At 40.4% G+C, this 22,923-nt stretch overlaps 1 protein-coding gene across 5 annotated transcripts in view; it reads right to left on the bottom strand.

The window, feature by feature from the left end:
* The window catches only part of LOC133982571 (pleckstrin homology domain-containing family A member 5-like), an 83,289-nt gene that overhangs the window by 13,061 nt on the left and 47,305 nt on the right, over positions 1 to 22,923 (bottom strand). For 4 of the 5 annotated variants that reach the window (XM_062421640.1, XM_062421639.1, XM_062421641.1 and 1 more), the window contains 9 exons: positions 20,911 to 20,994; positions 14,012 to 14,132; positions 13,733 to 13,837; positions 11,844 to 11,916; positions 9,647 to 9,747; positions 8,220 to 8,335; positions 6,074 to 6,583; positions 3,914 to 4,394; positions 3,306 to 3,389 (listed from right to left, as the gene is read on the bottom strand). In XM_062421640.1, coding sequence (XP_062277624.1) covers positions 3,306 to 3,389; positions 3,914 to 4,394; positions 6,074 to 6,583; positions 8,220 to 8,335; positions 9,647 to 9,747; positions 11,844 to 11,916; positions 13,733 to 13,837; positions 14,012 to 14,132; positions 20,911 to 20,994 — 1,675 coding nt within the window. Of the gene's footprint in view, positions 1 to 554; positions 636 to 1,447; positions 1,502 to 2,460; positions 2,581 to 3,305; positions 3,390 to 3,913; positions 4,395 to 6,073; positions 6,584 to 8,219; positions 8,336 to 9,646; positions 9,748 to 11,843; positions 11,917 to 13,732; positions 13,838 to 14,011; positions 14,133 to 20,910; positions 20,995 to 22,923 lie in introns of all 5 variants that reach the window. The other variant, XM_062421643.1, reaches the window with a different exon arrangement.

The following is a 22,923-nucleotide window of genomic DNA, read 5'->3' on the forward strand; positions in this document are numbered from 1 at the left end:
GCAACAAAGAATTAAGTCACACCAATTAGAGTCCCCCTGCCAAATCCAGGTGGCTTGAGAGGAAACGCATTCTGCATGAAAAATCACACACTAACCTTCAGTTAGTTAAGGCACTAGACAAAACAAGATGAGTAAAATCTTCAGGGTTTGTTGACTTAATTATGCTGGTGAAGCCACAGCTTTAACTTTTGATTTAGGACACTCCTATAGCTAGTTGAGTGTTTTTTAAACACATAAGACCTTGTAGAGTAAACTGTATCCAGCCTCCACGCACAAACCTGAGAGTGAGGAAGGGATTGAACTGAACAGTGAAGCATACACATCATACTTCTCTTTCACAAGTCATGGCCACATGGGCATGACTTCTCACAATAAGAAGAGAACAGTCAAAAGCAATGGATGAGTTGGTTCTGGCAATACAAACGATACAGGGGGACCAGTCTCAAGATGCCATGAGGAATTGGACACCGAAGGAGGAGCATTACAAAACAGACCAAAGAAAACAACAGCGACTGGTGAGGATGAGGTGGAGCAAAGCCTTTGGCTGGCCTTACTTGCTGGTAAAGTTGAGGCCTTGGGGCAGAGTTCTCAATCAAAGTGTGAGTCATGACGATTAAAGGGTCATTTTCCTTCATCTAGTCCAGTGTGGAGAGGAGCAATATAGCAAGTGTCAGTTCATAGCAGCGCTTCACTTCAGAGACAAGACGGACAATGTTGTTGCACCTCGCTTGCGCTCTCTCATGAAGTACACTCAAACATCAACACATGCATCCACAGAGGACAGGGATGGATACTTAACAATAAGAGAAGCTTACAAACAGGATCAGAGAGACATTCTAGTGAAATAGTCTAAGACGCTTACTTGTTAAAAAGGAAAAGCTCCTGTTAAAGCTTAATGTATTATAATGATGCAAATGTAGAAAGCGCTATTGTAGGGATGTACAGTACCAGTCAAAAGTTTGGACACACTTTCTCATTTAAGAGAATGGGAAGGTGTGTACAAACTTTTGACTGGTACTGTATGTGCGGGTGATAAATGAAGCCTTATCATTTCACTTGACATCAAAATGACATATTTCTCAGTAGTTACACAAATCTGAGGTAAACCTCATTTAAACTAAAGTGTATTCTTCATAATTATCTTAAGAAATGTACTATGTGTGTAACTATGAACGACACAGTGCACTAGAAACTAATAATCATAAAGAATATACATTTATGCTGAATTTTGGGCTTCAAATGCTATGTGTGGCATTGGTTCATGCTATGCAGTTTCACCAAGAATATAAACATTACATAAACATATGATACAGTAGTTAAACATCAAATAGGAAATCCAAGTATCTGTCAGTGAACTGTACTAAATAGTAATAATAATAGTGATGCATTTAATGAGTTTAGTTCATGACAGCAGGAAACAGGGCCATGCAACCATGCATTACCCCACCTGATTGTCCAAATACATGAGGTTCCTTTGGAGGTGATGGGAGAGAATGTCATTCTAGCGTCAGCAGCAGAAAGAATAGGAAAGAAAAGGCAACAGGAGAGTAAGACAAAGAAGAAGAAGAATCATCCTCTCTCTGACTTTTTCTCAAATACACACACGCGCGCGCACACACACACACACACACGCGCACACACCAGATAACCAGATGGAAAAAAAGGCAGGACCAGTCAAGGTGAGGGAAAAAGGTCATGTACCAGATGTGATACACAGTATAAAGCAACAGGGTGAATGAAGTATTGAAAGACATGAAAGACTCCAGAACTCCATAATGACTAAATAGACATGTGCTACCACACCAAACTATATAGGGAACATAAGGCAGCTGAGTTTAGCTACTGTCAGTGCAGTTTCCTCCTACCAGCTGCATGTTGGTACCAGGAAACTTCAATTTCTTCATTTCAATTGTGGAGTAGTAGGTAAAAAAAGTGCTGACAAACCCAAATCCCTCAAACCAACCATTTCAGACTTAGTTGACCTACATCAGTCAAATCTGTAGTCTGACGTCTTAAAGGAGACTTAAAATGTAAAAATCCTGATTTAACATTTACGTACGCCAGTGGCCTAAACCTCCTTAACCGGTTACTCTTTAAGCTCGCTGATGGGTTTTCCAGCTAACATCTGTCTCGACCCTTTAAGGAAGTAAAATCAATGGCTCGCCAAGCTGAAATGGCCCAAATGTTTTATAACTGGACATTTCGTTATGTTTTGGAAAAAGTTGAAACCAAACCAGCTGATCCCAAAATAGGATAACTAGACAACTTAAAGCAAAAGCATGGTTCTCTACGGAGAAAGTGCCTACAGCTTTTTCTTCTCAAATCAGCCATGTGTGAAGACCACAAATAAATACATTTTAAAAATCCTCTGGATCGAAATGGATAATGGAAGTGGGCAAAAATGGCATACACACCACACTCTAACACACACGCCTGCAGAGGAATCTCTGAGGGCCTGACCTTTGGGTTGTCGCCATCCATGTTTAGTTGCATAAGCTGTGCTACAGTGTGCTCCCGGATACTGTTTAGCTCTGCCTGCTGCCGCCGCAGCTTTATCAGCAGCAGAGTCAGTTCCTCAGGCTGCAGGGTAGGGAGGGAAGGAGGGAGGGATATACAGCCACAATGAAACAGGGACACACCACAGGGGGAGTGGGAGAGGGAAGGAGAGAACACACCAGGACAGGAGATTTAGATGTATCAGGCTGCCAATAGGTGAACAGTTGCTATATCCAGGTATTGAGTTTTCATGCAGCTCAGGACCATGAGATTACCCGAGGTGCAATCGCTGTCAGCAGCATGCAAATTCAGCTCGACCACTCAAGACAGAAGAGCAGTTTAGCATTTATTACAGAATCCAGTTCACACATTCCCAGCTCCATGAGGACAGAGCACTTTGTACAACTCTGACATAAATTCCTGATCTGGCTTAGAGAGATGTGAGTGACAGGGTTTTTAAATCTTCACTGAGTGAGGCAAGTCTAAGGAGCTGCTAAAGTGAACCTACTCTAAATCTTACCACTTGGACCATACATCTGACTTTTGCCTGAATCTGACTCTTTCTATAAATTCTGTCTCATTTGTGTATTCTTGGAAGGAAATAAAGGACAGAAGGAGGGAGAGGGAGAAAGGGAGGGTGGCTTTGTCTTTCAAAGAAGTCCAATTAAATCCAAATGGATAAATATTTAGAACCCAAGCGTGAAATTACTGGGTGGTGTATTACAGTGGGAGTGGGAGTGACCCAAACCCAAACCTTGGTAGTTAGAAGATAGTAATGTGCACTGACCCAGACTATTGTGAGGACTTACTGTTTTTCCTTGGAGAGACTGGGCATTGATAGTCTGAACTGGGATTCCTGCAGGCATAGACCTCCTATCTGGTGGATAGGCATACTGCAAGACACAGCAAATTAAAAATTACATGGTCAGTCATTTACATTATTATGATTTGCCTAAAATAATCATTCTGGGTGGGTTCATCCAAATTACAAAAAACACATTTTCTCACTAAGCTCTTGCAACATTTGGTCAGTTTTTCAAATTGTTTATGAGCTCAAAACCAAATCAAAAACGCAAAATTAAACAGTACAACAGAATCTGGATAATCCAAAGCATGCTATCAAAGGATATCTTTCTTCAGTAAAAAAAATGTTCCAATGAAAACATGTTCTGACTCTACAAAGAGACATTGCTATTGAATTCTTTAAATGGCGTTTTTCAAGGCTGTTCAATGAAAAAGTCAACTCGAGAAACAAGAGACAAAACAAAAAATTCTTAGACACCAATATCTAAGAAGGTAGAAAAATAAAATCAAAACTGTCAGTATAAATAGATGATAGATGATATACAGATAAGTGAAAAATATGTTTTTTTGTTATGTGTTTTTTTTGTTATCATTTCTATACGCCTTAACTGACCTTATTGATTTGTGGCCTTTGCCGCCTGTCGATGCTCATGTCTCTTTGGTAGATGGGAGAGGAAACCTCTGATCGGGCACTGCTCATATTGTAGGATCGCATCGGAGAGTAGCCACCGTACATGGACAGGGAGCCGTGGGAAGGCGAGGGGGGGATGGAGTGGCTCTGTGCAGCATGTTCTGACAGGTTGATCATGGTTTTGGGACTGGCCATATTGCTATAGAGTCCCGGCGGCCTGCAGTACGCCTGCCTTTGCTGCCACTCATATAACTGCCACATGGTGTCGTCGCGCATGGAGCGGCGCTTGTCATTCGGTGAGGGACCCAGGGCCTGGTCATACAACGATGGGGACATGCTGCAGATGCTGTCCCGCTGTGCCATGCTATTTCTGGGCATGCTGCGGTAGCCGTCGCCATAAGCAGGCATATAGGGAACCCGATGGCTTGGCATGTTTCTAGGCAGCGTCTGGTATGACGTGATGCTGAGGAGAAGGAAAAAACTGAATTAATGAAGAGATCTTATTCCCTTGATGCACACAAGATTCATCAGTTAGTAAAAGTCAAATAATGCAGTAATTCATTTAATTATCTAATAATAATTAATAATAACACAGATGGGTAGCAGAGATACTCATTTCATTTGTAGATCGGGCAACACTAGCTTACTTATTCATCTTACCATCAGCTCTCAAAGGATGTAAACTGGTACGACAGTTTAATAATCTTTCAACTACTTAATTATTTTATTCTTTATTTCTGTCTGGTTATTGTCCTGAATGGACTCCACCTGACAAGTGCCAAGTGATAAAACTGTTTGAAAGGGAATCAAATCTTAATTAATACCAAACAAAAACATCTGTTGATAACTTGCTTGCAGACTTACTCATCAAAGCAATGTCATGTTTTGATTTTACAGCTTCTAATTCTCCACATAGATACCATGTGGACCCTTTACTCTGTAAATGTGGCCAGATAACACAATACATCAACCAAATCAATCCCAGTATGTATCAACAGTGAGGTACAGTGTGTGCATATTAATCTGTGTTTCTATGCCCCCCCCCCAGGACAAATAAGACCTTTCCAGAGACAACAAAGCTTTAAAAAGCTTCACTTCCACAGTGGGTTCAAAGTCAGTGCAGCTGGCATCAAGAGAGCTTCCTATTAAGACTCTCTGGCAGATCTTGGCCAGGGCGCTCACTGGTCTGTAAAACCCAGCAGCATTAAAAAAGACATGTGACAGCATGGAAACTAAACATCATTCTAGAGGACATGCATGTAATGACAAACAGAGACTGTCAAAGGGAGAGAAAGGAGGGATTGTACATGCTTATCACAGAGGACCACAATGGTAATAAGCACAGAGGTCTTATTGTGGTTGCATCAATGATAATCTTTTGAATTTCATGTATTATTCAAAGCAGATGTGTATCTTTGTGTCTTTTTAAAAATAAAATGAATGAATACAAGGTTTGAGCGGACACAAAAAGGCAAAGCTGTGTCCAACATGAGCACACGCTGGGTGAAGATAAACTGTCAGATAGATAAACAGATGGAGAGACAGACAGACAGACACACACGGCGAGAGAGCAAGTGTAATCTCAGCCAATGAAAAATGACACTCTCACAGCAGGGTCAGTGACAGGCGGTAGCTCTGGCCAACAGGTCTGCACATCTATTGTTTATCCCCAGTTCTACTTACTGGTACACTTAAAAGTGCAATGTAAGAGTGTTAAAAACATTGTCAGACTGTGTGAATCTTCTGGCTTTCAACAAAACAGTTTCAGGAAAGAAATGGGACTAAGAAGCTTTAGAGATTTAGAGTCTGCATTTGTACTGTATGCAGGCGCTCAGACCCTGAGTCAGAATTCCTCCTATCTCAGATACAGGTGAATCAGCATTTTTAGATCATACCAAGTTTAGCCAAGTTCCCACTTTAGGTTGTCGAAGTAGGACAAGACTGGCCTCTCGTGAAATAACCTCAAAACAACTTGTGCTGGACATTGTGGAATGGAGTGCCAGCCAACTGCCATTAATTATTCTCTTGCAGCCCATAAATTTAGAGATCACACAATTAAATATACATCATATTTATATATTAATACATCATTATATCTTTTTTTCCCAAATCTATGTCAAAATACCATATAATTAAACTAACCTCCTGGTGTCATCATCCTGGTTGCGTACTCTCTGTGTGCGGACCCACTGCTCCAGCTGCTGCATGGAGCTGGTCCTACTCAGGGTTCTCTCCGGCTCATGGTTCGCTGGACTTCGCTGAGGAGGGACTCCACTTCCGTTAGCTGGACACTGCTCACTAGCCCCGTTGACCTGCGGGCTGCGGTGTGACCCGTCCAGCTCTACTGCAGTCCGTGCTGAGGTGATGTTGGCCGTGATGGCTGCTGCCTGAGCCGGCTGCAGTTTGATGCTGTTGATCTTGGTCAGGGGACGCTCACGCTCTTCGCCGTCTTTCTGGAAGCCGTAGCGCTCAGCATCTCGCAGCTTCCTTTCCTCTTCTGCTGTGGAGGAGGTTACTGTTGCGGTGTGCTCACAATCAACCTCTCGGTTGCGTTCGTTTTTCTGAATTTCCGGTTGTGTGAGTGGCGGCCTGTGATTCGCCACATGGTTAACCTCCTGTGGTCCACACTGCTCCACTTTTAGTTTGTCCAACCTGATAACAGCAAAGAAAAAGTGATCAATCTATTACCCTGTTTTAGCCAAAGGCAAACAAAACATAAAAGATCACCTGTGCAGTGACAGTAAAATGATTACTCTATTAGGCACAACTTGCAGCTGGGATACTCTTCTGTATCACAGATCATCAGTAAAAAAGTGTTTTCCAGACATTATATCAAGTAAAGATGATTTATAGTGTGGACCTAATGTAGTACCTTGGTGAACTCTGCTAATGGGGACAGCTCTGAAACAAAAAGAAAGTGCAAAGAAAATGGGAGGAGGGGCACAATGTTTCTTCCAGCTGCCAGAGGAGGCCAGCCGTGTAAAAGGAAATAAGATATCTCCAATAAAACACTGCCTCTGTCGGGGCATGTCTCATAGGTGGTGCTCAGACCCCGGTAATCCATTTGCAGTTCCCTTTTGCCTCCTCCCTCCAAGACCTATCTACAGCTCTGTTGTCCGTTGGGAGGTCTCCAAAGGTAATAGACACCACTACTCCTTGACCTTAGACCGACTCAAGGTTACAGCTTCAAAGTTGAGCAAATTCCCCTCAGCAGCAGGGCTCACTGGGTTAGCAATAAGAGGGCAGTAGGAAAAGGCATTCCTTCAGAGTTTCCACTTGGATCCTTTTAAATAGCAGCTCTAGTCACGTAATGTCTTCTCCAGCCCTCTGTGGCTCCACAAGCCCAGTAGAGCACACATTTAGACCTTGAGAAATCTCTATGTGAATTTACTCATAGCATTTGGGAAAGTTCTGCAGGCGGTAAAAGGTCCTTAGCATATTAGGTTTTAGGCCACTGTATCTTGTTCCTTTTTAATGCTATTCAACAGCTTGAAAATATATAAAACTGTGATCACATGTAATACAGCGCTTAAAACGCAAGACAATAGATTGAGTTAGAAATTGCTTTTAGTCTAGATAGATATTATAAAGCTGTTATACTAGATAAGACTTATAGCAGCATCACGATGTCCTATTTAACAGTGCTATTCAGTGGATTTCAGGCTCTACTGCTCTGTGTAATTACAAAGCACTTCACTATTACGCCTCTGCTCGCCCATGTAAAAGGATGGCATTAGAAAAGCGGGCTGCCAAATGACAGACATCTAACAGTTTTTAAAAAAGGAAGGAAAAAACTCAATCCTGATGAGTCAGAGATCTTGATCAGTCGGCACATCTTTGTCAAACGTCGCTTGTAACACCTGTACCACGCATTCACAGTGCGTGTATGCCCGATGCGCATGGCGTTCTGGTCTATCTTACTCTGTAATAAAACTTTTACGGTAAAAATAGTTACATAGCATTAAAGAAAGCCACAGCTTCTTGAACGCTCCCAAAGACAAGAGATGTCAAATGCGGATGCTGAACTGTTGCCAAAGAACTTAACAGGCTTAAAGGGGGATTTACAAGCAATTGCTTAGAGCTAAAATGCTAAAAAAGAAAAAGAAATACTCAGAAATGAACCAAGGAATGCAAAGTCATTAGGATTGTCCTCAAATGCCTTCTTCCAATGTCTTTTTCTCCTTTCAAAGGCTAAACAACCCAGTGTAATCTCCTAACTTCAAATAAAATACAAGCTCTCTACAAAAATGACTAGATTAGCGTTGTTGTTGTTGTTGTTGTTACAAACCTTTTGACTGGCTCTGAATGCAGAAGTGCAGCATCTGTCATTACTTTCATCCAAGACTCCATTTCTTTGGCAGTGTCTGTGCAAAAGTAGTATGTTCGCATGTTGGGATGTGTTGCCTGTTTTGACAAAGGACAGGATCAGGGACAGGAAGAGTGGCACACAAGGAAAGTCACCTGAAAAAGAGAAGAGAAAGCGACGAGTCAACCGGGATACTTTGTGAGGTAACAATGACTTCAATGCATGTTATATTTCTTAGCAAATAAAGGTGAGAAATGCCAGGTGATGGTTTGTGTATGCTGTTGGCTGTGGGCATCTGCACCATCCATATAAATCAAACCATGAGTCACCAGAGTTTCATGCATACCACTAGATTAGAGCAGTAAATCTGCCACAGTACTGTAGGACTTACCATGCTGTGCATTGTATAGCAGACACATTGCTCCGTAGTGGGTCTGATCCCTCTCAGTGAACAAAACAACATATTGTTAAAGCCGGACACAGAAAGAGAAAAACAGAATGTTTAGTGAACAACCTCAATATCCTGTTTACTAATGTCAGAAAAACAAAAAAGCACTGTCATAGCCCCATTTACGTCAGAATAAATCTAACAAATATGACATGGCCATTTTGGCCAAAACAACAAGAGACAGGAGGTTAGAATGAAAAATATGAAGTCAAAAAGGTCATCCCACTCCCGAGTGAATCACTGTAAACTAAAGAGGTTGTGCTTCTCTATTCTTCTCTTTACCTCAACTCTCTCCTTCAGCCTGAGACTAAGATGGAAAAGAAGTGGGCTGTGTGGTTGGAGAGACCTTGAGCTGACTCCTGGGCGTCTGTGTTTGGCAGGACAACTTTGTTGTCTCTTTGGGTTTATGAAGGACCCACAGTCAAATATTGTACACACCACTGAGATCCCATAAAATATGCCTGTTGCCCTGTAACTTGGGGTTTCCCTGTCAGCTTAGAGTATTGCAGCACTCCAGTAGGACTCCATCAGCGCAAGCACATATGACATATGACTGCTGGTAAGTGCCTCTTCTGCTTTCTTAACATTAGCAGCTTGTGATGTGCAGTACAAGTTGTAAAAATGGCTCGTTTTACTTCTAGGACTGGGCAATTCAATCATTTGACTCACAATGTGTAAAATGTTTGAAACATGAACATGCACAAAAATGTTATTTTTAAAAAGTATTGTAGATAAGCTCGTAGCTGGCAACATGGAACATTTGAGTCCTGTTAAACTGTAATGTGAATAGTAACACCACATCTCAAACTACTTTCTTACTTACTAACTGTATAGCAGTGATGACATTTACCTTTTGGGAGGTTTGTGAATTCAGCTCTTGCTTTACCTTTCTATGCTCTAACTGTACTCCATAAAATGTGCAGTCTAACAAAGTTTGACAGGAATGAAAATGTGCACTGACCTTGAAGGCATACTTTCTGTTAATATGATCATCCACAGACAGCATTGATATATGAAAGCTTGGTAGAAGGATGCTGCCAAGTATCCCCTCCTCTTTTTCATCTAAAGAGAAAAAACAAGTCAACAAATCAGGGGCTTTTTTTGTTTTGTCAACTTCAAGTTGTCTGTCATACTACACTAAAATGTTATGTAGAGCACTCATTTGTAAACATAAAAAGGACACAAACAAACCAAGTGGACTGCAAGATAAAAACTGAGAGGTGTGAATTGGTTAGATGAGCAGAGGGTACATCGTCCAATCAGTGAAAAAGATGAGCATTGATTCAATGTCCTATGCAGCTAGGCTGCTCTAATCCTCATTAAGTTAGCAGACAGGGCTCCACATTGACAATGGAGCTCTCTCCACAGGGGGGATTAGATTGAGTCCAGAGTTTTAAGCAGAGAATTGCTTAACCTCCCAATTTGATACAAGCAATCTGCACTTCTCACCCTAAACAGAGCAGGAAAGCAAAATACATCAGTGACTGCTGCTGCAGTCCCATATGTACATTTGTTTTGCTTGCTTGGTATACGTCCATAATCATCATGTGCTTGTGTTGACTGGGGAGATTATGTAATGTAAAAGTCAAAAGAGGTTTCTTAGCACATACTGTACTGGTAGTAACTGGAATAGTTAATAATATTTTGGGGAATAAATGGTGACTGAACTCTGCTCATCCTCTGGTAGCTTAGAGGTGACCCTGCAGCTATGATCTGTATCTGCAGTCTACTTGCCCAACATTTATTTCATCATCAAGTCTGCATGTCTCTCTCTTTTCAGCAAACATCCAGACACAGAGGGTTTTACAGAACAGTCCGATAAGCTAACATCCCGACTGCACATTAATGGTCTGACATTAATAGTCTGATAAATTAATAGTCGGATAAATACAGCGGAAAGCAGTTGTGTTTAGTTGAGGGGAGTTCGTGACCTCTCTACGCACTCTCTGCTGATGGATACAATTTCTCAACATGTCCATCTGGATAAAGCCTTTGGGTCCGCTTCTGTCTGTGCCTTTTGTCAGTCAGTGGGCGGAAAGAAGGCAACAACACTGGCAGACACCAGAAATAACACAGACTAGATGTCATCCTGATCAGCACAAATGATGACTGTATCTGCATAAAGTGAGCAGGGGGCATCAGGATATCTGGACCTGTGCCAGGCAGGACTTTAGAGTTTCTTTGTATCTGCAGTCTAACAGTACTCATAGCCTATACTTACCTGACAGCCTCACTGATTCAAAGTAATCATTTCATCTTTTTTCCAATAAGGAAGCTCTCAAATGTTTTCTGGACACAGCTGTGTCAATATTTGTTATGAATGTGTGCTACATGAGAGAGGCTGAAATGCCCAGTCAATAGCAGCTTATTAAAAAGATCACATCAAACACTTGCTATTCCTACTGTGTAAGAGTAGCAAAAGAAGAAGGTTCATAAAAACAGCCAGACTTAAATAATTGAGCGAAAAACCCTTAAAATGGACTGCGACTCACTCTAGTACACCATGAAAGACCAGAACTAATGAAGGTGTTTGTGGCAATTAAGATTAAAAAGCAGATCAATCGAAAACTTGAGCAAGTTTCCACTTCAAATAAAATAGAACATTGTATTACTTGGTTATGAAAGTATGAGTTGCTTTCAATAAATTACAGAACCATGAAAAACCACACATACTCAGATGGGTAATCACTGTTATTAATATGACATCGGTCTCTATAATGTGGAATTAGAAGAGGATCTGTAAATACTGGCAAGATTAATTCTGTTTATGACTCCAAGAATTATGTAAGGATGCAACCGCTGTATAAAAAGAGCCTCGTCTCTGGAAACTTGTTTCATGACTTCAGTTCCTTCTTTCAACAGTAACGCCGTCTACAAGCCTTCTTTAAAGCTCTGGCTTTGCTTTGGGGGGGGGGAAATATTGCTCAAGTGGCAAATCTGACAAGAGGAGAGCCATTTTAATTAATACATCTCTCAAGTTGGTCCTGACAGGCTGCTTACCATGGGGACTCGTGTTCAGGTATATAACAATTGCCAAGAGCACAGCTTGTGGCTCTGAAGGTCACAGCAGCACTTTCAACTACTAATCGAAAACCACTCTTGTCGTCAGCGGTGCGGTGCTTCTGTAGTATGTTGTTAGCTGAGATAATCCGACTCACCTCTGTAGTAGAAGAGGCACAAGTCAGACAGCACAAACCACCTCTTTTTCCACAGCTTCATCCCTGTGCTGTCCTGAAAAGACACCAGAGAAACAGGGCACAGTTAGTCTAAAAACCTGTGGGAATGGCTTGAAGATGACTTATTCTGCTGTATCTCTTTTGATAAACGGTTTGCTATATCCTTATTAAAAAAAAATCAAAAAGTCTTAAAAAATGTCTCTTTGGCTTAAACATGTTCCTAAAAATATTCTAAGTAAAAAGAAGAAAGTAAGTAGAAAGAGGACTTCAACCTCAATTTTGAATTACAAAATATCTGCCACTTCAATTTTTACATATTCTTGGCCTGAGGTGGTTGGCTCAGGGGACATATTTGATTCCTCTAATAAAATAATAAGTGAGAATGAGATTGCTCCACTGTATATAGTTGCAATCGTATAAACACTTAGTTTTAAAAAGGAAGCATGTTGTTAAGTGGTTGAAAAATAAGTCCTGTGCTTAAGTCTTTCCTCTCTGCAATGTTGTGATCAAAGAGGTTTTTGGGCTTCTGGCTGAAAAGGATGAGGGGTGAGGAGTAGGGTATTAACTCCCCCAGTTTGCTTTATTGGAAAACTTGAGCAGAGCCCTTACTCGGGGATTCAACATGCAGACAAAAGTAGGGGGAGGGACTTTAACAACTCTGTCATTATGGTCAAACAGCATGTATGATGAAGAATTCACATCCATGAACCAGCATGTTTAACATAAAGTATCAAAAAGATTCATTATACCAGATGTTGTACAGCATGCTCATTTTGAAATGTAACAAAAATATTAACTTCTTATGTCCATTTAATTCATCACCGTTCTCCTAACCAATCACAGTTTTAACCACAATTTGTTAAACAAGGTGTTAATGAATAAACTTCATCAAAAGTTCTGTCAGATCTGCCTCTCTCTGTTCAAGCAGGAAGAAAAAAAACAAGGCTTTCATTGTCACATCAATCACTGTGGCATTTTGTTCTCCCAATGGATCAACTGAAGCACTGCAGCTTTTCCTCAGCCAAGGACTTCAATAGCTTCCAGGTTTCAATGAGGCAGGGAAATAAAAGTGCAAATCCAGCTTTTATTCACGGTAGCAGATTTGTGAGTCTTTTGCTTGATCTACATCACCCTGATTGAGGTCCCCAAAGAAATAGCAGCTGGCAGCTGTACCAAAGGAAGCCATCATGTGTTCACAAAACTGTGCCGGGAGCCTGCAATCAAAACTAAATGAGTCTCCCACTTCGGAAGCATGAGAGAGTCCTGTCTGGCCAAGAGCTGCCTCAAGCACCCCCTTTTCACCCTCCTATAAGTAACCAGGGAGCTGTGATGAGGGATTGGTATTTAAACATTGCCCATGCTGGCTGAGCAGAGGCCCCGAACAAAGAAATGGTGAGATCCTGTAAGACATCAAAAAGCTTCTTTTGTGTCCATCTTAAGACCATTAATGCCGATCTAACAGGGAGACGGAGAACTTAAACCTTGTTTTGTATGGAAAAAATGGAGAAGTTGCATACAATTTTAATTAGTTGGCATTTAGAGGTTTACCAACTTTTTACAGCAAAGACTCGGAATATCACATGCATGTTTAAACACTTTTACCAAAGAATTGAAAACATAGATAAATAGCCTAAAGCACACGTTGTTTTTATAACAAAGTATATTTGAATGACCTTTTCTGTGATATTAACATGTTGCTGTATTATTGTTACTTTCTTTTGAGGTTTCTGTTTGTCTATTTTAAGTCTCATGTCAAAAAGTAAGCACTAAATATAACTTCAGTTTAAATCTAATGCTGAGTCACTGACTGTACTTGTCTCTTCAATATTTAATTCATCGGATGAAAAGGAAAGTCATGCACCCTTGCTCACCTGTTTATAAAGCCAGTTTCTCTTCATTACTGGGGCACTAGGATTCCTCCTGATAGAATTGGATCTCTTCCCAAAATTATGAAGTTTTTTAGGAGGTCTTGAGGGCTAGAAAGACAGTGTGAACAGGGTTATAGCAAAGACAGCTCAATGAACATTAAATAAAATGCTTTTCTCAAACTTTTTTCACAAGGTAGTTAGATGCGATCCAATTGGTTTTCCTATTATTTTGCTAACTCTGCAGATATGCAAGATAATCCTGTCTTCATGTGTATCACTCACTCTTCCTGCTGGGCTGCTGGGGTTTGCGGCGCAGTCCAAGCCGCCTGTGTAGTTGGAGGCTTCACTCATGGTGCTTAGTGGCCGTTCCTTCTTCTCATTCGCTGGCACTTGGGAGGCAGTTCTAAACGAGAGACACAGAGCACGCCAAGAGAACATAGGAAAGTCATCAGTCAGAAATATAAACTGCCAATTTATGTTCAATGACCTCAATAAAAGAAGGAGAATAGAAGGAAACAGCCTTCATTGTCTTCCCCCCCATCATTCCTCTGAAGTTCAAGCTCTCTTATAATGAGATCTCAACATGGGCCTATGAGTCGAGCCAATTACTCCCACCACTGTGTCACTGCAGATACATTTCCAGCTTCCTCTAGCAGCTTTAAGTGGTCGGCAAAGTCTGCCTGACATACTGAGATGCAGCAGCTGCAGCAGTGAATCAGGTCAGAATGCCTCTAAAAAGACAAAAGCTTTCTTGAGGCAATAGCTGATAGCATAATAAGTTCAAAATATTTGCCACAGAACAGAACACCTTGCGAACTAAGTTGTCTCTTGCCCATGGAGATGCCCTATATTCTTCAGGAGGGGAAGAATGTTGCGGTCTAGAGGGAACAAGACAGGGACACCAGAGTGGAGCAGGAATACTGCAGCAGAGGAAAAAGTGTAATCTCTCAGATATACTGGGTTTCAGGTCACCCAATAAGGACAGATGCTGCCAACCCCGCACTGCAAATTTCCCCCATCTTCTCTGCATTTGATAACAGTTCATTCGTGGAGTTCAAATTATACAGTACCATTAATGATGAACAGTCAATAACAGTCCATCAATTCGCTCGTTCATTTACATCATCTGCATGTACTTTTCCATCCATGTGTCCCACCTACTTCAATCTTTCAATACAACTGTTAAGACATGAAGGTGAGACTATAAGTAAAATAAAACTCCATGCTGTTATACTCAAAGTACGAAAAACATGACAGGGTATCACAGGGGATAACATCAGCTCAGCTCACAACGGCAGGCAACACATGCAGGATGTTCATTCCCGTGCAGCACACAGGCAGGTCTTATTATCCACAGAGCCCGCGAAACAATGATGAGACGAAACAATACAAGAAACAATCACAGACTGACTTTGTCTTACCTGCATTTAAAAGTTATGGTATTGTAGTTTGTTACAAGGTTAAGTTTTGATAGACTGAGTCACAAGAAGCAGCAACATGTTATTATCATTTTCTTAAGATCATACAAGTGCTGAAATAAATGTCATTCTTGTATGAGAACGTCATACAGGAAGAGTATTGCTCTCATTATTAAAGGCTCACTATCTGTATTTACCGACTGAACATATAACAAGGCTCTATTCAGAGGCGACACATCCAGGAAGTCATATGGTGACAAGAGTGAGTGGGTGACTAATGCTCTCTTGAGTTTAAGTGCGCACAATTTTCACCTCACTACTCTACAACAGCTTATTGTGCAGAGTGTGTGAGATTTGCCTTCTTCTCCATCTAATGAGCTTGCTCCAGAAAATGAGCACTGAAGATTTTCAGCACTTGGAGTGACAAGGCGAAATCCTGGGTTTACCGTAATCAACGATGTGTGGACTTGCCATCAAAACACAGAGGTTGGGGGGGGGGGGGGGGGGTGGGGGGGGGTGTGTGTGTGTGTGTGTGTGTGTGTGTGTGTGTGTGTGTGTGTGTGTTGGAGCTTAGTTGATAATTAAATTAGGCCTGATAATCAATCTGCATGCAGATTGATAATTGAAAAAGTAGTGAGTGTGTCAAATTAGCCGCTTAGCATAAGACCTGGTGTGTGACAAAAGGCAGATAGCGAGCAGTAGGAGAATGTATGCTACATTACAGCCTTCATACACACACAACTTTAAATATCTTAAATATTACTGTGTAATTAACAGTAACACTGTTTTTACTATGATAAAAACAAGAAAGCAAAGTCATGAAAATGTCACTACTGTATATCATTGTATTTTTTCACCAATCATTAACAACAAACAAAGACAAACAAGCATGATAATTGATTGCAGTGATATTTCTCACCATTAAATAAATGCAAATGATGAACAAAAAAACAATAAATGGAAAAGCAGCAAATTGACACGTTTTATAGTTTTTATTTCAGTCTAACATGTTAATCTCACCTCATGATGGCTAGAATAACTAAACTGTACTGCTCAATTAGCTTGTACAGTTTCAACTTTGTTTTAATCCCAAAAATGAAATATTTAAAATGAATGTGCTACTACAAAGGAGCTGCATTTGTAACTAAAGACGCATTGATAGCAATAAAGGGGGAAACTCCAAGTTCTCCAGTCTCGCCCCTCCCCAGTATTTATTTTTACCACCACTTCCAGTAAATACAATGTGCACGTGCCGCAGACACCACCAAATGCTTTACATCTATATTTTGATATGAAACTCTGCTCTGAAATGTTAGCATGAAACTCCACTATGTTAATCTCCACAACGTGAAGTTTTTTGAGTTTCCGTCTCTCTTTAAATGACTATTATCTTGTTCAGCGTGGAGCTCGTCTCCTGACAGCACCGTCCCACAGTGCTGTACCAGCGCAGTAATAGTTGTAGCAAAATAACAGCGCTAAACAACAGCCATCTTTGTGTTTACCACAGCACCGTGTCAACAGCAAAGTCAATGAATGTCAAACAGAAGCATGAAAAGCTGTTCTGTGTCCAATAATAACGTCACCATATATCTATCAGCCAAGTTTAGTATGTGTGATTTCGACTTTCTCAGTTATCGACGAGGGTTGCCAGTGTCAACATTCAGGTATAAGAAAAACAGTCACTCTCACACCAGTGGGTCATTTTGTGAGTTTAGTTCAGGTAAGAACAGTGTAACCAGAAGAAATTCATGTGGACACAAAGAAAACCATCAAGCCCCAAGATTTGACCTCAGATATGTAGAACCTCATGTGTATAAGTACTAAATTTGTGAATTTACAGTATAAACTGTATGTAAGTATGTGTAGTATGAAAAAAATGCACATTTTTTAAAAACATTAAGTAGTTTTCTCAAATACTAGTAAATAAAATCTACTTCTTATCAATTTAGTTAAAGTAAGTATTTAAATTGCATTGTATATTTACTTAAATAGTGCTACTGTGGTACAACAATGTCAAATAACTTGTATAGTATGTATTGAATATAAACAGGAAATTTGGATTGAGATGCTCTCGTATTGTAGCGTGGGCTGAGACAAACAAGACAAAAGCCCTTGAATCAATTCCACATATGAGGACTAACCCGCATGTATTAAAGTGTCAGAGCGCAGCCTGGTCCTGCATGGATTGTGCGAGCCAGTGCAAGTGTGTGGGTCTGTGTTTGCAAAAAGAGTGAGGAGGGATTACACTGCCAGTGAGGCTTGGCGCTCTAAGCACACTGGTGGGGGGGATACTGAACTGAGTGGCTGAGGGTGCATTTTAAAATGACCACACAGCATTTCTAAAGAAATAAGGGTGCTTTAAAACACTTTTGTTTAGGAGGGTGAACCTGACCTTTATCTTTTTCACCAACAAAAGACGAGGAGACGAGGCAAGCATACACAGATCAGGATATCAGTGTATACATTTAACACCGTCACAGGTTCACATCAATTGCATAGCGTAGAGCTGAGCGATAAACCAAAACTGGACAGATGTTTAAAGTGATCAACAGAGCCAATTACATGCATATTGTTATGTTCTGTAAAAGCAGTGAGTCAACCATCACTCATTCTTTCATTGGCTCTAAATCTTTATTCAAAATCATGCAGCATGCAACATAGTGCTAATGCTGAAGTTTTGGTAGTTTAGTATATTTAACATGACTCTTCCTCAGATTATATTGTGCACTGTAGATCAAATGAAGGAAGTTTATACATAGTTTTTCCAATATGTAAAATAATCATAATATCAATTTTTTGGTCTTATCGATCAGCTCAGCGTAGCAAAGAAACAGCCAGGAACAGCCTGTACATCCATAAGGAACAGAGCATGAAGAGGTGTTCATAAAATAAAGTTGTCAAAACAAAATGAACATTTGATTGAGCAATAGAATCCAGAATGCTCAATTATCAAACTATTTGATTCTTCTTTTAATATTACAAAGCAGCCTTTTGTAGGGATCCTGCAACCAAACAATAAAACAGATTTAATACTGCCTGGAAAATCAGTAAACTTCCAACAAATGGAACTCAGTGGTCATGATATTAATGTACAGCTTGAACTTCAGCTCAGGAAAAGTGAGTAATCACCTCCCTGTGGTTAGTTATTCACACAGGTTTGGATGAACACAACAAATGGTTTAGATACTAAGGTGCATTTGGGCGCTTCTGCCGTGTATTTATCCATCTTTACTTTAAAAAACTCATCTGAACCTTGACATGGAGCCTACAGTATTCCTGACAAATGCTACAAGGACCAGGTATCACTGATCCTGTTCAGATAGTGCTCAAGGTAAGAAGAGTTTTGATTAAGTGTATCCAATTTTTAAGCAGAGTCACACCAACCAGACATTTCAGTGTCTGTCCTGATCAGTGGTACCTATTCAAACATTGTGTGCTACAGCTACAGTATGTTTGCTTCTTTTTTTACTCCACTTATGTGTTGCTTCCTCAGTGGAGGCTGCCAAACCTATTTACAATTACATAATTCATGGCAGACCTTTGTTTCTTCCTTGACAGAGATACTGTCAGCTGCAGTATCACAGGCTATTTGTCATTTTCTTAAATCTTTGAACACAGACCTAAACTTCCCTTTTCAGCTACATTGTTTGTATGTTTCTATATAACCTATATGATACCGTGTAAATCTTAAAGTGGGTTGAGTTGATGCTCTTCATGTACGTGCTAAAAACGGCAATGCCAAATTTAAAATAAGTTTTGTGTTTTGGATTCTATTGACATGTTTTCCATCACCCAGCTTTGGTTGGGGCGATGGAGCAACAGACTCGCTCTTCAACTCAATTGTGTGTGAAGCAGTGTACTGTTTTCTTCAGTCTCTGTTAGCATCGCCTTGAATTGTTATGGAGGCGTGGTCCAGATGACATTTGCCAACTGACTGAGGTCACACAGGCGACACTGTATGGATCTCTGAGAAGTGAGGTCCAAAAATACACTTGCAATTACCAGTTATCGCCATAAGTGACGCCAAAGAGAACAAAACAGAGATCTTTGAGATTGTTACTTTAAAGTGCCGAGCAGATTAGGCAATGATTTTCCACCTGGTTTCTTTTCCCTTGTGGCGGCTAAAATCTGTATTTTTCTTTTATAATTGGTCCTGGGTCTGGGTGTAGATTTTCCCTGTTTCCATTACTTTTGCTAAAAACACAGCCAAATGTTGGATGAAACCACGGAAATAAACTTAAAAATAACAAGTCAAGCAGTAGCTTTTCACTTTGCTGTTGCCTTCCCAAAGCTTACCTCTAGATATAGCTGAATTTTGCAGATTATCTTCCTATGATAAAAAAAATGAACCGCCAAATTAGATATACTCTTGCACCAACGTGTTGTCTCTGTCAGTGTGAAAAACAGCGGAGATGTGAGAGTAACACAGTGAGGGGAGGAATGTGTCAAGAGAGTGTAGTGTGACGGTTCTGCTTCTTAACAACCATTTTCTGATTATCCCATCTCTGCTTAAGAAATGCAACTCTTAAGGAGAAAAACAAAAAAGACTCTCAGGATCATATTCTAGTAAAAGCAGGATTCTTATTTCTAAGCCACATAATGAAAAAAGCAGAAACTGGTGCTCTTGATGGGCCATCAGGGAATTCGTGATACACTACTTGTTGAACTTTGGCCACATGTTTCCCACGTTTGATTGACATTTTGTGTCTTGGAGCAGAACAAATTTTCATTAGCATTCTTGCTCAATAAAATAATTGACACCAGTCGCAGTGACACAAGACTGCAACAATGTAACGTTATGGAAAATCTGCTATGACAAGGGTTTCAGACGGAAGTGAGACATTTAGTGGTGCTAATACCTGTTGCACAACAGTGAGCTAAAATGGCCAGGGTGGAAGATGAAGGTTAATGTCATAGCGTGTGCTGTGATGCAAACAGTCTAAAATGTGTATATTTAGCACAATTACAGATTGGGACAGGAAAATCAAAGCTGCAGAGGAGACCAAAGTTAAAGACTGGCATCCTGCAAGCCTCTGAACTGAGTACCTGCCTTTCTACCCACCTTAATATGAGCAGCATGAGGCCGGGGTTGATGGGTAAAAGGCAGGTAAAATTTTAAATGACTAAAAACGATACTGATGATTCCAAAGGTGGAGATAAAACAGGCTATATTTAGTCTGATGGACTCCTATATAAGTTCTCCTTGAAGTGAAAGTTGAAGATGACTGCTGTTTTAGTCATGAGGGGTGACATGTGATGACAGTCATGCTGAAAGCAGTGTTTATGATCACATGGACATAACATTCATTGTTGGGGGACATATTCTTGTACTTATGACAACTGAAAAGGCCATGAACTTTCATCCTGGTCAAAGGAGGGACTGAATATGACTCATCGCATTCCCACTAGCTGATGAATAAATGATACAAAGGCTGTTTTATTTTCAGCCCTTAGTATTCAAATTATTAATGCTGCCTTGGCAATAGTAGGAAAGATTATGCCAATTACACACAAAAATGAAACCACTTTGATGACTAAAAGTATCCAACAAATGAGGTTAGTTCTTATTTTTTAAGTATTTTTCATGAAGATGGATAACTGAGGAAGCACGCTTTGAATTGAAAAGGCAGAACTGCAAATAGAGGGTGGGTGGGTGGGCGAGGACTTGTGCAATGTTGTCTGCACATGAGTAGTTTCAACAGACTACTGTAGTGCTCACAAATGCAACCCAGTGGCATTCCTAAACAAAAACAACCGACTTACTGTTCGTTGACGACAAAGATGCAGTTGTCTTGTGAGGGTAGGCCTGAGACAGGATGCTTGCAGGTCACCTTCCGCTCATTGTGACTTTTGAAAAGAGGGGGAGAATAGAAGAGAAACAGAAATCAATGTTAGACAACAACAAAGACACGTCAGTAAAAATAATCCTCCAATAATATTTGATCTATTGTTTTTTGTTTTGTTTTTTACTTAAGTTAATGGATAGGCTTCTTGTAGGCCTGAAAAAAATACTTCCAAATAACCCCATTTGTCAAAGGTTAAGAGCTTTCTTCACCAGTGAAACATGAAAGCAGCTCAGGCAGAGTTTGGATTAGATTTGCCGAAATAAAAATGGGGAAACTGAATGTAGATGGGACAGACACACAATATGGAAATAATATCAGCAAGCTGTGTCAAAGGAGGAAATGATCTATGAAGTGAAAACTAGTCCAACCACATGTATATTAGTCCAGGCTGATGCTACAATAAGCACTTAAGGCACAACAAAATCCAAACAAAACCAAATAAAATGGGACTTTGCAGAAAACAGCAGCTTATCTACATCATAAATAAAGTATGTTCTCCAAACAAGAACAAAAAAGATGCTACAATATTTACAGCAAATGCAAAATACACCTGCAAAAGATACTTTCTCTTTCCCAAGAGCATCACAGCCTGAGCTTTAACAATGTAGAACAATAAATAAGAACAGAAAAGAAGCAATTTAGAACAAGATTAGTGTTTGTCCCATTCCACCTTTAATAAATCATAACAATGACCAACATCTACAGGCTCCAGCAGACCGCTGTGCCACCCTACACTCAACATCTAATTACAGAGGTACAGAAGGTGCCACCCAACCATACTGCTGTCCAATTACAGCGGCCCACAGTCACATCCACCCTAACATGATTAGAACACCCGGGCACAGACCACACAGTGTTTGTAGAGGAGGAAAGTTGCAGCCTTTACAACAACAGTAAAGTAGAGCCTGGCCTGGGCAGTGTTTTTCATTTGGGATCTCGATGGCCTGGGGGCCAAAAGCTCAGCAACTTTTCCAGTAAAATTGAACAGCTTTTCTGCTCCTTGCTGTCACTGGTTAATCCTAAATCATGTTTTGCTTCAACAGCGTCATCTGAACAGTGAGTACATTGCACAGTTAACTCAAGATCAAGATCCAGTTCATCAGCTTCCTACTGTATCTCAGAACTTTGGAACAATTTAGAAAGAGAAAATCAATGGTTATGGGATTATACTGTCAGTGAGATACTACAGTAATGGGAATGACAGCAGCAGAGATTAAACAAGACATTATTAATGTCAGTAAAGGGAAGAGCTGTAGTGTCAACAACGTTCTTTGAAGTAACAACTCCATTTACGTCCTCGGCAGTCATTCTATATTTCAACTCACTCAGGCTGTACTATAAACAGAAAAGAATCCCGCTACAGCCCAAAAATAACACCGTTTTTAAACACGGGGTACTCGTGTACTGAAAAGAGAAAATACCAAGAATGAAATAGGGGGTTTAGTTTCAGTTTAGCCTGGAGAGCAACAGTCTCCACAGCTCTGGTCTATAATTACAGGAGGCACTGTTGGCAGCAGGGCTCACTGTGCGGTCTTGGGGCAGACCAACGGCACCATTTTTCTTTGGTATCCCTTCACACATGCCTACACTGCTTTGCACATGGGTTGGCTTCAGATATAAGAAAAGAAAGAAAGTCTGGATAGGTATTTATGTATATAGTGTTGGGATAAAAGGAATTATGTTATGCTGAACAAAGAATGGGAGTCAAGAATCAGTTTAAAATAAGGAACCAGTCTCAAAATATTTAATATGTGGGAATCTTTCAGCTTTGATAGTCTTGATTCCTTTGCAAATAAAGACTTAATGCATGCACCACATGCTTGCTTTAATGTGGTACTTCAGCCATGGCTAGAAGGAAAGGATGTTTAAACATATGGGCGCATTTTGTCCACCTACTGGCAATGCATGCCATTTCATTAGAGGAAGTCCC

This window comes from Scomber scombrus, chromosome 6 (genome assembly GCF_963691925.1).
Source record: "Scomber scombrus chromosome 6, fScoSco1.1, whole genome shotgun sequence".
Classification (NCBI taxonomy): Eukaryota; Metazoa; Chordata; class Actinopteri; order Scombriformes; family Scombridae; genus Scomber; species Scomber scombrus.